Source organism: Maniola jurtina, chromosome 6 (assembly GCF_905333055.1).
Source record: "Maniola jurtina chromosome 6, ilManJurt1.1, whole genome shotgun sequence".
NCBI lineage: Eukaryota > Metazoa > Arthropoda > Insecta > Lepidoptera > Nymphalidae > Maniola > Maniola jurtina.
In genome coordinates this window covers 9,975,026-9,992,106 of record NC_060034.1, presented here as the reverse complement: position 1 = coordinate 9,992,106, position 17,081 = coordinate 9,975,026, and the positions used below count along the sequence as shown (strand labels likewise).

The 17,081-nt window shown below is 36.3% G+C and overlaps 1 protein-coding gene across 8 annotated transcripts; it reads left to right on the top strand.

The window, feature by feature from the left end:
• Nucleotides 1–462: 462 nt before the first annotated feature.
• Nucleotides 463–16,850, top strand: LOC123866309 (delta-sarcoglycan-like). Of its 8 annotated transcripts, XM_045907780.1 has the most exons (7): nt 10,250–10,573; nt 13,542–13,712; nt 14,371–14,633; nt 14,712–14,901; nt 15,343–15,535; nt 16,362–16,485; nt 16,572–16,850. In XM_045907780.1, exons 3-7 carry the CDS (start codon nt 14,394–14,396, stop codon nt 16,758–16,760), a joined length of 936 nt encoding a protein of 311 aa, XP_045763736.1. In that variant the 5' UTR covers nt 10,250–10,573; nt 13,542–13,712; nt 14,371–14,393; the 3' UTR covers nt 16,761–16,850. The 8 variants fall into 8 exon arrangements, with proteins under 8 accessions (XP_045763739.1, XP_045763738.1, XP_045763733.1 ...); XM_045907783.1 differs by lacking the exons at nt 10,250–10,573; nt 13,542–13,712 and adding an exon at nt 463–542; XM_045907782.1 differs by lacking the exon at nt 13,542–13,712 and having other exon boundaries at nt 10,249–10,492.
• The last annotated feature ends 231 nt before the right edge of the window (nt 16,851–17,081 follow it).

The following is a 17,081-nucleotide window of genomic DNA, read 5'->3' as shown; positions in this document are numbered from 1 at the left end:
CTGCTCGACGGTTCAGAATTGGACGGATTATGAGGAATTTAAAGTGCGATGACGATTTGAATATGAACACCAGCAGCGTTTTTAAATTAAATGGAATTGCTGCCCTATAAGAAGCATTCTTGACTAAATTGTACCGTCTTTTACTCTGGAACATTCTTTGTTGCATAATAATCTAATTTATTTAAAGATCTTCAGTGCGATTTATATTATTGCACACATTCGTTTTTATTTCTTTGTCAAAATTCGTTGAGGGGTTAATGAGCACGTTTTCGTAATGAGGTTCCTTTGTAAAAAAATCTTTTGTTTCGCTGAAAACAGCGTGATAATATTTTGCTATACCTAAGCGTAACGATGTCATATTATAACGAGGCAAAGGAGGCGCAGCTGTAGGCACTAGCTGCTAGGGTGAGCGCAGTGACTGCGAGCCAGCGAGAACGGAAGGAAAGCGTCGCTAATTACTCGCGCCGCCTGAAGCAAAGCCTGTTCGCATCCTCCTGCGAGGGAGCCGGCCGACCCCTGCACCTTCTGTAATATATGCTGTGGTATGTATATTCTTTGTATATTTTTTCTTACCTTACCTACTTAACGCTCACTTGCAAATGCTTGCAACATAGTTACCGTGTGCGTAATTACGTTTTTCTCCTTTAATCATTTATAGTACACAATAACTAATAATTAATAAGTATATTTACAGTCTACAATTATTTGCGCACTTTTGATTGATTTTATAATAAACGTCTTGTATTATTTTGACTTGTTCGTATATTTCTAGCAGATTTTTCGACTAGGTACTTCTAATGATCCGGTTGAGTTGAAATTTTGCAGACACGTGTGCAAAAGATGGCAATATTATGGTATCATTGAGCGTCTCTGGTGATGGAGGTCGGGACAGGGGGTTGGGCATTGGACCTTTTTGATAGCAGGGCATTGGAATTTGGACCCAGTAGCTTTGTTGACTAACAGTTTGACAGGAGACTAGCTGATGCCCGCGACTTCGTTCGCGTGGATGTAGGTTTTTCAAAAATCCCGTGGGAACTCTTTGATGAAGTGTGAAGTGTGATGTGAAGTGTGATGGAAGATGGGCACTGGAATCACCTCACGGCACGCATATAATGGGATAGTCGTGATCGAGATATTTCTTTTTAGAACGTGTCTCCAAAATTTAATTGTGATGGATTGGTTAGTATTCAAATGAGAAACAAACTACGGTTGTATGGAAAGCGCTGGGGAGCGCGCTATTGTTACTTCTCTTAAAAAAGATTTTTTTTCTTTCTACTTGTAGATTTAGTTGGTTGGTTGGTTGGTAGATATTGTGATTTTCAAATTCAAACTATTGAAGTTTCGGGTTTTATTTTATTCTTGTTTTTTTTTTAATTTCATTATTTAAATGTAATATTGTACTTGCATTTTATTAAATAAATAAATCATTCATTCGTTCATAATATTTTATGCTGAAGGCTTCTCTTCTATTTCATAGATTTTAAAATCATCACAGCATCTACTTCATACTTTTATAGTATAAATTCACAATATCCTATGATCTATACAAGTTATTACACACTTCTCTAATACACATAACTATCGCCTAGCATAAAACTGTAGCCGTAATTCAGTAATTGGAAGGTTTTACAGAGTAGGCTATACAAAGAGGCTACAAAAGGGCGAGGAGCGCGAAACGCCGCCGCGAGGCAAGCCATTCATAATATTGTAATAACGGCTTCCACCAGCAGTTATTCCGTGCTTAAACGTTTTACTGCGGTCATTATCTACCCGCTGAAAGGATATGCAGGCAATAAATTGCGGAGTGTTACCTACGTACGTAGAACACTTATCTCGAGATCTACCAGCGTCTTATAACGGAAGTAATTTATTAGTGTAATTGATATTTTGATTTTTGACACAGTTATAAGTCGTAAACATTGTATTCATAATATATTACCAAGTTATCCGTTTTAATACATTTTTATTTGTAACGAGTTACGCTTGAATAAATACAATTAGAACAAAGTGCAATAGGTATTTCCCCACACCTTTTTACCTACTACTAAGTATTTAATATTGCTTAGACAAAAGCTGTTAGAAATATTTTACGTAGGTAAGGTACAGCTAGTTATTTTAATTTGTGCATAACGTATTTGCTCGATCTATATCGGTTTATCTAACTGATATCTCAATGCGAACATAAAGGGGCGCGCCTTCCTTTAGCAATAAAGAGACCATTTAATCGAAGCTTATCTGCCCGGAAGCATTCATTAGATGATTGCACCATTACTACTGGACTCTTTTCTGCCAACTCCGCCCGGTTGGGGTAATGTTACTGAGTAGATATGAAAATCCTTTCAAGAATATAAACTAGAGGTAACGTTACTTTTTAAATTTTTCTGAACGATAATTTCGTGTTTAATTTTTATTCTAGATATTTATGGCGTAGGTACATTAGGTATGTTGACTTGCAATATTTATTGCAAATCAGGTTTAAAAATATATTGCATCTAAAGTTCCCAATTTTATAAAACTAAGTATATATGATAACTTATTTTGTTTTGAAGCGATATTTCTATTATACTTTCTGAACTAATTTTTATTGAACTTTGTTTTTTTTCTCTCTCTCGACTTTTTCTGACTCAAGGACTGGTTTCTTTTCGGACGACAGACTCCCCGTGTCTATCGCCCGAAAGCCCTTTTCAAAGGCGTAGGCGGCAGTCGTGGGCGAAACGCCTACGCCCGAAGTCCTCGCAGAAGGACTCTACCGCTTTCCAAAACCTATCTCTGCCCGCTGAGATGTCTTGCCTCACTGCCGCCACGAGCGTCTCTCGCGACTCAGCCCATGCTGCGCACTTTGCCAGTTTGTGTTGCGCCGTATCCATGGCGCTGCCACAACCGAGTACCAAAGTACAACCAAGTAGATATGTAAACTTCGTGTCCCAATTTTTTACCATGACCCTCCAGACAGAATAATTGCCAACTTAATAAACCCCGAAAGATTATGCGTTGATATTGTGGGTAAAATAAAACCTTTATAAAAACATTTTATACTAGTTTCCCTGTTCACACAATTAATTAGCTTTAAATGAGCGTAAATCAAATAACGTTTGTAAGAGCTCTAGAAATACTCGCATAAATGAGAAAGAAATGAAACACGCGTTTAACACCCATTGGGTGTAGTCCTAAATCAACACGCGGGAGTAGCATGCCTCCGTAAATGCTACTGTAAATAATCTCACGTGAATAAATACAGAAAACACTCGAATATAATCATTGTGTTTCCGCTTTAATGGTAATCGTAACTTCCGTTGTAAAATTTAACTGTAAAATTAATATCTAGTAGACTATGTAACACAGTCTAAGGTTAACTTATTATTGACATTGAGTACTATCGTCAGTTTCAAGTTTTCACGCAAAACTTACACTCATTTACACCGGCTACAGTTCGTACTCGTAACATTACGTAAAATAAAATTGATATATTGATAACAGCAACATAAGGTGAACTCAAAAATTGGTGCATAGCGGAGTCACGGCACCGCGGCCGGCAGGTGGCTTAAATTACCGCATTTGTTACACGTTTACACGAAACTGTATCAATATTTCATGCGGATTTACACCGCCTATCCCGCCGCTTGCATTTTGCTGTCCTAAAAATACGCAACTCGACAATTGCATTCGTATTCAAGTTTATAACCACCGTTTTTGTGAATAATACAATACAATTTGGAGTAGGTACCTATAGGGATATATTTTACTTGCTGCCATAATATTAGCTGTTATATTGCACGAACTAAATATGTGTTAATTTTAGGAGAGCTGTTTAAAGTTCAAATATAACTTCACACGACATCTAACGCGACATCGTCCGCGTAGTTAGATTAAGATGTTTTAAAGATCCCGTTGAAATTTTTAAAAATCTTTCCTCGCGGGAAGTTGTAGGTAATAGAGAGAACTTTCGTACATGTTTCTAGACCAGCAGTTTAATAGTAAGGTATAGTACGCGACAAGTCAAGATGGCAATCGGGGTATGAGGTACGGGGACGCCCCGTACACCCGCACGTCATCCGCGCTATCCCGCAGCGGGTTAGCGTGGGGGTTGTGCGGGTGTCCTCACTCCGATTGCCATCTCGACCTGTCGTGTACTATAGGTACGTTGGTAGTTATGTTCTAAATAAAGGCGAATCCCATTTAAAATTATATATTTTTTTTTAATTTAAGGGCTTTTATACCTTTTATATGTACATGTCAGCCCTATTATAATCTAATTAAATATAACAATACAACAAAATTCTTAACCTAACAAAATAAAAATAAAATTATATTTAAAAAAAATCCCGATACCGAGTAGGTATGTATGATATCCCAAATAAGGTAATAATATCGTATTAGATTTTAGTGTTCCGTACCGAACGCACCAACGACGCCCCGCAGTTCGTCCGTGTCTCAGTCAGCGGGCTGTATGTCATGAATCGTAGATACAGAGTTGAAATTTCCACTGAATATGTATTTAGATAACAAATAAGAAAAATTTCAAAATGGCCGACATTAAAATTTAAAAAAAATGCATAACATAATCTTGTACGGTGGCATGGAACCCTTTTTGTGCGAGTCCGACTCGCACTTGACCGGTTTTATTTTATTACATCAGTGCAGTGCTCAGAAATAAATCCAAAAGCTTTTTTAGTTATTTTCTGTAAGTGCAGACCAAACTATTATTACCGCACTGAATCCTCACAATGACAACTCACTCAAACGCAAACGCGAACTACTCGTATTTCCATAAGAAAGGCATTGCGAAAGTTTTTCAATTTTAAAGTGACGCAGGTATGATGGGAAACTTTAGCTTGGGACGCACCATTTCTGCGGTTTTGTTCTCGTTCACTTTGTATTATTACATCATAAAAGAATTTCAGCTATTTAAACTGTCGTATTTTTATAAAATCACACCTTTTATCTTTGACTTAAGATACGAAAAGATTTCTGCACCAGTAAATATTATCTAAACCATATCTCTTCTTCAAAATGCAAACGGGGCAGATAATATCCACTAAGGTACCAAACCACCCACGACTAGAACTAAAATTCAGAGCCGAATATCGTTCCTTAGTAGCCTATCACATTAAAGCGCACTGAAGTTCTTTGCATACAATAGTTTTTAGTTTTTAGTTTCAGTTTTTCATCTTGATTATTTCATGTTTTGTGTGCAATAAAATTTTCAATCTATCTATCTATTACCGTGCGTCTTTCGATTACATCGTCACGTCATCTTGTCATCGTAAAAAAAATAAGTCTTCAGATTCATTTACTTATACTCGTATTATAAAGTATACACACACCCTCGTAGGTAGTAATTATATTTAACGGTTAACCCATAAAGTTTATCTATCGTCGGTATATTTGTCGGTCTGTATCCGAATAAGCCCATCCGTGTAACCGATTTTGACTAGGTACAAAAATTGCAGCTCGGAAACGGACCTAGGCTACTTTTATTCCAGAAAATCAAAGTTTCCACGGATTTTTAAAACTTCTAAGTCAACGTTGCAGTCATCATCTTTTTACAGAAATAGCTAAAAAGCTGAAAATATGCTGGAGATATTATATGGAAACTGAAATCTACGCGAACGAAGTCGTAGGCATCGTCGAGTTGCTATACCTACCTAGGTAAATTGTTGAAAACTAAGTATGGAAGATTTTATCACATTTCCAAGATATTTTAAAAGAAGAGAAATATTTTCTCTGCGAACAGATTTTTCTTAAAATGATAGGTTTAGTGGCAAGTCTGGGGCCACGGCACATTATGCAGCATCACGCAGGGATCAGGGGGATTGTTTCCTAAAACAGGATCGGGTGGCAACAGTGCCTGAATTAAACGAGAATCACACCCGAGCACTTGCCTGTAATCACGTCGAATCGTATCCAAAAGAGCCCCTTTTATTTCCATTAAGAAAAGTAAATTTTCGTCACACCTACACGATTTTATCCTGGTATTTTCAAAATTTTAATTGGTGATACTCTATTTGCCGATATATTCATCAGCGTTATAATATTGAATAGTTATTATTTTCTGTCTTGTTAACTTCTTTTTAAGTTTTTCGTATATATCTCTATCTCTCACACTCTTTTCTCAGTGCAATTCAATACGGGTTGCATTATCATTAAAAACATTTCAGCGGGAAAGGTTTTTAGTATATTATGTATTCTTATTTAAATAACTCTTCATATTTATCACATAATATTATAAAGGCGAAAGTTTGTGTGTAGGGGACGATGGGGGAATTGCGGACACGGGGTAAATACGGACTAACAGATATCTACTCAATCCCTTTCCCCCGTGCCCATCCGCCACGATCACTAGTTACTTTCCGCCATCTTTAGTGCCAGGGAAACATTCGCGACGGAAGGCTGTGCACCATTTTTAAGGTAAATAAACTCAAACGTTTTTGTGAGTTTTGATCTAATTTGTAGTGTTTACTATTTTGAGTGTTATGTCTGTAAAATAAGTGACAATAAAAAGCTACATTTTCTATCGATTGCCTCGTTCATATAGAATAGATTACACAAATAACTTTCGATGAGAAATTTTGTTATCTACAAATTATTGCCAACTTTTTTTTTGGATCTGGTTGGGTTAATTGCGGACAAGCTCGTTGGGGTGAATACGGACGTCCGTAATTACCCCTGACTAGATAATTTGTCAAAAACTAAACCAATTTACTACTCATTTTCAGATGCCTCGAAAGTATATCAGAAAAAAAGAACGAACGTACAACACCATCACAACCTTGCAAAAAGCCGTACAAGAAATAAAGGATGAACATATAACTTTTCATCAGGCGGAAGAGATTACAGAATTCCGAAGTCTACACTTCTTGATAAAGTGAAAAAGGGCTGTTTCAAAAAAGGCATAAAGTCAACTTTTAATAAAATTCAAGAATTCAAGAAAAAAAATTCAAGAAACACACGTCCGTATTTGCCCCAAGGGCTACGGGTAATTTCGGACAGACAAGGTTTTGTATTTCAATCAAAATTTGTAGTCGTTGATTGATCTCCTAGGATAGTTAATGTTAATTTTGTACTTGAATAACTAAAGTTTTATAATTAATAAAGACTGATTGATTATTTAAAATAGTATGGGTTTTATACGTAATTTCCCTTCAGCGTCCGCAATTCCCCCATCGTCCCCTATGTGTGTATGTTTGTTACTCTTTCACGCAAAAACTTCTGGACGGATTTGGCTGAAATATAGAACGGAAATAGATTATACCCAGGATTAACACATAGGCTAATTTTTACCCCGGAAAATCAATGGATTCCCACGGGATTTTCATAAAACTTATATCCACGCGGGCGAAGTCGCGGGCGTCAGCTAGTAAGTAAGCCCACTCGGGCAAAACCGGGGCTGGTCAACTGGTTATTTGAATAAAATCAGTTGTTACCAGGTTATAGGTTTTAAAAAACCTTGGTCTAAAGCTCAGCGTCAAGTAAGTTCAATAAACACCACTGAAGAGATCGATCTCTCCACAACGACGTCCCTATCTATCTAAAGTGGCCTCGTATCCCTCGAGGCTCACACTCATCAGCTCAATAAAAACTTCCATGGAAACATTCCGTCACATCCAATATGATTTCATTGATGTTCATGAACTAGCAAAAGATGCGAACACTGTTTTATCAAATCTGTTTCAAGGTTTTCTGCTTTGAAAGGAAATGAGTTAGAACTAAAAACACTTTTGCTTTTTCACCTATTTTTTTTTTCTTTTTAATTGAATTGGTTTGTCCCAAACACTTCGCATCATAATTAAGTAATTATAATTTAATTCATACTTTCCATCTACAATTTAAAGGGGAAATTTTTGCAAAGAAAAAGTTTATGAAGTTTAATTCTACTTGATATTCATTAACCGATATAAAGTTTAATAATACGTTATGTTGGTATGGGATATGACTGAAATGATATAAACCTCTTTTTTAACCCCCGACCCAAAAAGAGGGGTGTTATAAGTTTGATGTGTGTATCTGTGGCATTGTAACTCCTAAACTAATGAACCGATTTTAATTTCTTTTTTTTTTTGTTTGAAAGGTGGCTTGATCGAGAGTGTTCTTAGCTATCTATAATCTAAGAAAATCGGTTCAGCTGTTTGAAAGTTATCAGCTCTTTTCTAGTTGCTGTAACCTTCACTTATCGGGGGTGTTATAAATATTTAATTTACACATATTAAGACAGATCCCGGACTGGATAATCTCTAAAAAACAGGTCCCTTGATAGCAACCAAATCGTCAAAAATAAAAATTGGCATGTCAGCCATTGTGAAATTTTTATTATTTGTAGTTATAGCGGAAATAGATTTTTTTTCAATTAGAAAAATTTCAACACTAACTATTGTTCATGAGATACAGCCCGCTGACCGACAGATGGATAGACAGACGGACCGACTGACGTACGGATGCCGGGGGATTAGTAATAGGTTTATCTACGGAACCCTAAAACGGCAGTTCGATCTTTACCTACGGTTAGATAAAAAAAAATCGCTGTAAGGCGACTTATCCAAACAGCCTATGGCATGTCATCACTTGAGTGTATTGTTCCTGAAAGTTGAAAACCTAGCACGGTTTTTATCTAAGTTGAGTGCACTTTTCAAATTAGTCTTTTAAAATTTATTGCCAATAAATCACAGTGCTTTTAATATTTATAAAGAGAGCAAAAGCTTTTCAACGTATAATAAATTGATATATGCAAAATATTCTGGTGTAACGTACAAACCCGAAATAACCGCATTATTCATTCATAAAGACGACGCAAGAGCTATCCTGTGTAGCGGTGATATTAGTTCGTTTGTGCTGTCAACTACCTACTAAATTATATAAAACTAGTTACCGACTTAATTAAGATTTCAATGGATACACAGCAACTCTGTTAAGAAAACACGACGTATAGTCAAATCCAAACGAAACTTTTTAACCCCCGACCCAAAAAGAGGGGTGCTATAAGTTTAACGTGTGTATCTGTGTATCTGTCTGTGGCACCGTAGCTCCTAAACTAATGAACCGATTTTAATTTAGTTTTTTTTTTGTTTGAAAGGTGGCAGCCGATCGAGAGTGTTCTTAGCTATAATCCAAGAAAATCGGTTCAGCCGTTTGAAAGTTATCAGCTCTATTCTAGTTACTGTAATCTTCACTTGTCGGGGGTGTTATAAATTTTTAATTTACACTTGTCAACTTATAAAATGGTAAACCTTATAATAAATTAATATGATATTTTTCGTAAAAAAATTAATATAATAAACAATTTATTAAATCAAATCAATCAATTATTTCAATATGACTTTATCAACTTAATCATCACATTAAATACAATCGGATACCTTCAAGAAATTAATTATACGACCTGGAACGTAGCTTTTTGTTTAACAAATAAGCCTACCTAATATAAACATTTGGATGAAAACGTGTCTAAGTTCGGCAAAGGTTAAATCTAATTTAAGCGTCTGACAGCTAGGTCAACAATGACAGTGATATACAAACAGAGGCGAAATGGTTCGTTTTCGTTTTGTTTTAAGATTTCTAAAAGTATCAGGTGAAAATTGTCTACAATATCTACGAAACGCCGCGGTTTTAAAAGGTGCACCTAGTAAAAATGTAAAACATTAGGTCAACTCATAAGCAGAAGGATCTTTGTTAATTAGCTATTATGTACCTGTTTAATTAAGATCATTCGAGATTATTCATTAGGCACAAATACACGATATGAATATAGAATTTCGTTTCGATTCGCTGTGAATGTAAATGTGAATCGACCCTAAGGCCCACTTGCACAATATCACTTCTGATTTATGCCTGTTAAATTTTTCATGCTGTCACGCTGTCACTTTTTGGTATCTCTTTATGCTCTTGCCAAAAAGTGACAACATTACAAAATTTAATTAAATCAGTTTAACAATCCTTGTGCAAATGGGCCTTAAGTCTAGAACCTTAAATCATGAATAATTTAATATTATTCCGTGAAAATACAGTATTTTTCAACACACGGTTAAAGCTCAACATAATTCCAACCCTTACCCCTATTCAATGCGCATAAGTTTCCCAAAACTAATCGAGTTGATTGTTCAAACTGATACCTTGCGACATGGCCACGACGCATACATTTTTAACGAAATTACGCGGAGGTGCCAGTTAATGATGCTGTTAACTGGAATTCATAATAAAGTGGGACTCAGCTGTACTGTATCTGGAGCATATCCGAGTTATGTCCCGCGCGAGACAGGCGCCTGATTAAAAATGTAGCGCTTCGAAACGTAGCGGGTTCGGCAGCAGCGTCGCTGGCGCACGATGCTTCCAATCCCGTTATAAACCTGGAAGCGCGTGGTTCACTACGTCACACTACATAAACGAAAACCTCATATTAAAATAATTCGACGGAATACGATGTTGTGTTTTAAAGTGGACAGTGAACATTGATCTAATGGAGTTAAATATTATTAAAACAAGTGTCAGAAGAAAAAAAATTGTTGCAACTTTCGTTCCGACAAAGTGATTACCCGATCAAAGTGAATTCCGGCTTACTTCTCCAGAAAAAACATAGCAAATTGTGAAGCTTATTCGATTTTTTTGAATGAAAATAGGACACAGCCAATTTACCTACTTTCGTTTGGACTATTAATGCGGCTTGGAGTCACTTTATTTTTAAACAGCGGCGTCAGATCGATCGGGGCGCGGAAATTCATAAAACAAAACCGTAGCTCGCAAAAGGCGGGAATGCAGCGAGCATCGGTATTTTATTTAGGTGGAAAGCACAGCGATATCCGTTCTGTTCTATTTTCGCACTATATCGTTTTTTACGAGGACCAACGGCTGCGGGCACCCCGCACGGGAATCGCACGGGCCACTCTACCGCCTGATATTATATTCTAGAGCACGCCCGCCTTACCTCGCTCGCGCTAGATATTTCGAGTGTTGCTTCTAGCACCTATGAATTTATCTAGTCTCAGTCACATCACTCGCCCGGTGCAGCCGTCTGCAACGTTAACAAAAGCCTATCGCCGCTATAACTCAATTCACAGCGCGCTAAATTCGGTTCTCACTCTAATTAGGTCAAAGTCCTTTGAATGTGCACTTGATTGTATCCACGTTTCTGTGACGTTAGGGCTGCCTTAAATGTAAACAAACAAACGATATTTTTGTTTTTAAGATCGTATAATTGACTCTTATTACCAATTCTGATATACAGAATAACATACGAGTAGCTTAAAAGGTAATGTTTGGACTTATCGGTTTTATGGGATCAACGACATCTGCCTATGGATATATTCACTTTTGAAGTGCCGGCCATTGTACTGCCGTGAAAAGCGCCAACGACAAAGGCAGTGACAGACCTCGCAGCTTATATGCATCTAGGTAACATAGGTATACATACGATATACATACGATACACACACGTCAATTTTAAAATATTAAAGGATTCTTTGAAAGAACTTCGCCCGTACAAAGAAGACCGTTTTTTGTACCTACTTTGATGTTTATAAGTAGTAGATACAGTACATTTTTACATATAAAAAAAAAAACTCCGGTATGCCTACCTACTTTATTACAATTGGTTTAGTGCACGTTTAGTGTTACCTACATCTGGTAAGTTTCAAAGCTATGACCAATCAGATTTCAGGGCAATGAAAGTCTTTTTAGAAATCCAAACTCAAAGCAATTTTTCAAAATAAAATTTAAAAATTCAAAATAGGTACCATTGTACACTTTTTGATTATTAATCTGTATCAGACCACTGATTGCATGAAAATAGAAAATTACTTTCAAAAACAGCTGTCAGGTAAAATAACTGGCTGAAATGAAAAAAGCATCAGTGAGCAGGTTTCGCAAGTGCAGATCGTGGTCAGAATAGATTGGACACTGTACCTATTGCCATGCTGTCCACTCAATACGTATTGCATTATTATTTATGACTCCATATTGGAAAATATTGCGGTGTAGCCTAAAATAAAACGTTTGCGTAAAAAGTGAACCTTTTTAGTTTATCTAAACTTAATAGTAATATTTCTATCAGCACTTTACTTTTCACATCTTACAGGAGAATGCAAAATTTTCTGTTGTATTGTTTTAAGTTTCACAACGCCCCTAACTGCAATTAAACACAACATTACCAGAAAATATCGTGCTTTTAAACGGTAAAGAGAAATTTTCTGCAGTACTACAGTATTATTAACGGCACTCGGGACTATTTAAGAAGCATTTACGAAAAGATCGTGTAACAGCCTTACAGGTATTCATTACCGACTACGCCTCACTCGCCGGCTGCCGCGGTGTTCATTGTTCGTTAACTTCCGCATATTATTTTTTTAGGGTTCCGTACCAGAAGGGTGCCAACGGGACCCTATTACTAAGCCTCCGCTGTATGTCTGTCAGCGGGCTGTATCTCATGAACCGTAATAGGTAGAGAGTTGAACTTTTTACAGAATGTGTATTTCTTTTGCCGCTATAACAAGAAATAATACAAATTTCAAAATAGCCGCCATGATAATGTATAAAAAATGTTATTTCTTGTACGATGATACGGAACCCTTCGTGTTCGAGTCCGACTCGCACTTAATTTTTTCCATTCTATTTATGCAAATATAACTTATTAAGCCAGACGAGAGAAAAAAAATACATAACTTAAGTAGAGCATGTAAATATATTAAAATAAAAACATGTTTGACGACGTATTGACGTTTATAATAAATATATTCTGTAAGCTTTCGCTTATAAAACAGAAAAGGGCATTAAATTTTCAATAGGTATCTACTTAGAGTAACCAAAATAATGCAGTAATGTAGTAATAGATTTATATTTTGATAACTATCCTAAGATTTTCCTGGGGCGCTGTAGACCTTCTAGAATTAGGGTTTTCATTCGTGTCATGATTTAATTGTCAGTTCGCGGTAACAAGGTAGGACCTTTACGCATTTCAGCGAGAAGCTACTGCTTTGCCTTTTAATTCAGAAAAAAAAATAGATTATGAGTAGGTTTTTGATTTCAATGGGCTTTGTTAATCAGATTCATTATTAAAGACAGCTTTCTTATTAAAAAGCTTCATTATTAAAACCACGGATTAGGCGACTCCAAGTTGGTGTTTAAAAAACCCCAAAACATCGTTTATGGTGTAACGTTGGTGGTGTATGGTGGTGGAACGTTCTTTTATTCTTCTTCCTCTTCTTCTTTATTTACTTAGCTGCTTTTTGTTGCTCTTTTACAGCACAATTCACTTTGGAGAAAAAAGGAAGAGTTCTCGAAAAAGCCAGGTTTCTGGTCTACCCTAACTACTTATTAGTCGCTATTCGCTTGTCGCCGTGTTCATTAGCGCACTGCACTTTATTCCGTTTCGTGTTTAACTTTTTTTGCTTCATATGTATGTTTTATCAAAAAGATATAAGTAGAAGGGTATAAGTTGTTGGTTTATCCTTCAATCATGTGACAACGGAGCAACAGTTGACGTGATTTTTTGCTCAGTATACTCGTAGTAAAAGACCTAAAAAATGACATAGGCTACTTTTTATCCCGAAAAATCAAAGAGTTGCCACGGGATTTTTTAAACCAGGCGGATGAATTCACGAGCATCAGCAAGTAATTCATAGTTAATTGTGTTTGGTTTCAAACATAGAGTTTTCCAAGGTTAGGATAAGGTAGAGAGAGGATTATCATAATAGCGTGAGCGTTGCAACAATCTGGAAATAAAATAATAGGTAAGCAAATAGGTAAGAAAGAACTCTGTGTACTATTCCCAATTTTTATATGTTTGTAAAGAACTTAACGAATAGTTGCATTTCGTATTATTTGGTCTCGCGACACAAAGCGTTCAGCTTTTCCGGCGCCGGCCTCGAGCTATCGGTTTTACATAAGTTGCAATTTGAGGTATACACCATATACCAGCAACCTAGAATAAAAGACCTAGATTTTCAATAGATTCTCCTGTCCCGGTACACTGGTTGAACATATCGCGTTCAATATGTATTACAATTTATATGAGAATTTAAGAACAATGTTCTGACATTCGTGGCTTGAATAATAGATTTTAAAGAAAAACTAAACCGATTTCTATGTATATCAAACCACAATACCTATGCCTACTAATACTGATAAAACTAGCGTTATGATTCTAATTTAGATAGTTATAAATAGAGTTATAGCTAGATAGTTTTATAAATGTAGTTTTATCTAGAGATTTAAGAGATAATTTTATAGATTTTAGTATGCTAGAATCTATAAAATATTGCATTATATCGATAGCGAGTGATTGGCTGCTGTCCGTTAAGAGGAGTTCCGTCCCCCATCTTCAACCCGCTGAGCTTCGGTCGTCGGTCACTCTCGAAAATACTAAACATAACATATTATTTTTAACAGAATAGAACGGAGAACACCTTAAAATGAAAGTAGAAGACACAACAGCTGAAGGTATCAGAGGATGGGGCTGCACTCCAACTGGTGATCCTCCTCCTGCAGCGGTAAACACATCAAACGCAACAAAATCCAGCTGTCTACCAGAATGGGTGTCTAGAGGCTGGAAAAGAAACTTATTGTATGGAATTATAGTATTTCTAATGGTGCTTGTGTTTTTGAATATTGCCTTGACGTTATGGATCATAAGTACATTAAGATTGACGGCGGTAAGAATATTTTAAGTACCGAAACTTGAAGCTACCTGTTTGATAGCAATTTAAATGTACGTACGTACTCTTTTTCAGAGAGGTATTGGTCCAATAACAATTATAAAAGACGGCGTTCATCTAGATGGGCAGGTGTGGGTAGTCGACAAACTAGTTGCTTCGACAATTTCGTCGCAAGCGGCTCAACCTATCACCCTATATTCACACCGGAATTTCTCTGTCCTCGTTTCAGAGCCTGGTCATGTCAACCTAGCTAAATTAGTAATAAGTGAGTATATATGTTTTACTACAAACTGGTCATTTCTTTAACATATTTCATACTTATTACCCTGAACAGTACTTACTACAAAATGTAGTTTTGTCGTTGTCGATATAAAAATCTAGTTCAACAACATAAATCAATCGATATTATATGACCAAAGAAGGGGCAAAGAGCTAATAATATAATATTTATCATATTTTGTGTTACTGGTAATACTGTGCACAATATGAATTGTACATTTAAAAAGAGCAACCGCCGAGTTTCTTGCTGGTTCTTCTCGGTAGGAACAGCATTCCGAACCAGTGGTAGATTATTTTGACGATTCAAAAGCACTTGTAAAAGTTTAATTGAATAAAAATAATTTGAATTTGAATTTGAATTTGACCAATAACGTATATTTAGGTTTTCAGGACAGAATAAAGGATATTTCAAATTATAATTTTTCAGAGCGAGATATTATAGAGTGCAGTGGACAAGTGTTTGAAGTCAGGGACGCAAAGGGAGGTGAGGTGTTCTATGCGTCTCGGGAAGAAGTCCGTGTGTCCGCAGAGGCCCTAACTCTAGACGGAGCAGGAGGACTAACGGTAAAGAGTGCTCTCCAAACTCCAGTAGTCCGTGCACCGCCTGGCTCTGATTTGCAGTAAGTACCTATTGTAGACCTGCGATATCAAGTAGGTACTAGGTACCTAAAGGTGCAATTAGCAGTGTAAATAATTTGAAGGTTGTTTGTCATTTGTTTGTATATTCTTGATAAAACGTGTGGTGGAGTATCTGCTTCTATCATCGTGAAACATATTTACCTAGTGATTAGGACGTGCTTTGGGTCGTTCTTTAAATATTAAGTTATTTCTGTTATTTGATCGCAGTTGTAGTTATCTACATCTAATCCAAATGCACAGTTATTCCATCGTTATATTATTTTGCACTTTTAACACGGGCACAAGAAATAACATTCTCACTCATACGAATAGATTCTCTAACTTTACTGTTTGTGTTTTTATTTTTTTAACGGATTTTTTAATCTTCTCTACATATCAAATAACATACTTAATTTTAAAAAAACCTTTTTTAAATAAACTTTTATTTAAATCATATATTAAAGCTAAACGGAATATGCCAAGACAAATCTAACGAGCCCAAACATGACGGAATTATAATACTTATGTAGGTACTTGAGGACCTCCTTTGATACATCCCAGCTTCATCATGAGACCGTGGTCATCATTTGGTCTACAGTACCTATTTGTCAAGAGAAATGTAACGAGCCCAGACACGTCGATCGAGTAATGTTGGGAAGTTTAGAAGTTTCCATAGCACCTCCCGCCTAAATTATGAGACCACCTCCATGCTACCATATTGCATTACATCAAAGATACAATATTATGTAACAAATTTCAGCTCAATAGTAAGCGAGAACTGGCCTAAAATTGCAAGATTTGACCAAATATTTATATGGATATTTTCAGATTGGAATCATTGACACGACGGCTCGACGTGAGAGCACCACAGTCCATATTTCTTGAAAGTAGAGCAGGTGGCATCGACATAACATCACATAGCAACATAACGCTTAAATCGGACGTCGGAGCCGTAAGTTTTGCTATTGTTTTACAGTAATAAATCAATGCCTACTATTGATTTTCAACATGAATGAACACCATATCTATTTATTACAGATCAAACTTCACGCTTCGAATATTATAATCCACAATCTCAAGGAAGCATCTGTAACTGAAGTTCCACAGAAAAAAACGTGGGGAAGGAAAGTTTACCAATTGTGCGCGTGCGCTTCCGGAAAATTGTTCTTGGCAGCTCCAGAGTCTATTTGTGCGATGCATGATCATGATATTGAACTATGCCGATGATAGAGCTGATCTTATTCGGTTAAAGGCCCAAAGGTTCAAAGGCCCAATCTCCTATTGGACAAACTAACTAAGGAATCAATTTAACAGATTCTTAAAACAAAAACTATCGAAATTTAAAAAAATTAAACTTATGAAGGGTTTTAAATTGTTTTCTAAGGATTTTGGGCTTATTTTTGAAACACAAAAAATCACATAATAAGCTTGTAGTCATTACCTGACTCTATAATTTCTTGAACTGAAAAGGGAAAAGGGGCCAGAACCCAAGGTTTGCATTGCCTAGGTAAATAAGAGATGCCAAAATATTAGACATTTTACTAGGAA

What these genes read in the sequence shown, in the direction of transcription:
- LOC123866309 (XM_045907783.1), top strand. Translation starts at nt 14,394, where the DNA reads ATGAAAGTAGAAGACACAACAGCTGAAGGTATCAGAGGATGGGGCTGC. An exon ending in GTACATTAAGATTGACGGCG is followed by an intron (nt 14,634 to 14,711) that starts GTAAGAATATTT and finishes ACTCTTTTTCAG; the next exon opens with AGAGGTATTGGTCCAATAAC. An exon ending in TTAAATCGGACGTCGGAGCC is followed by an intron (nt 16,486 to 16,571) that starts GTAAGTTTTGCT and finishes TATTTATTACAG; the next exon opens with ATCAAACTTCACGCTTCGAA.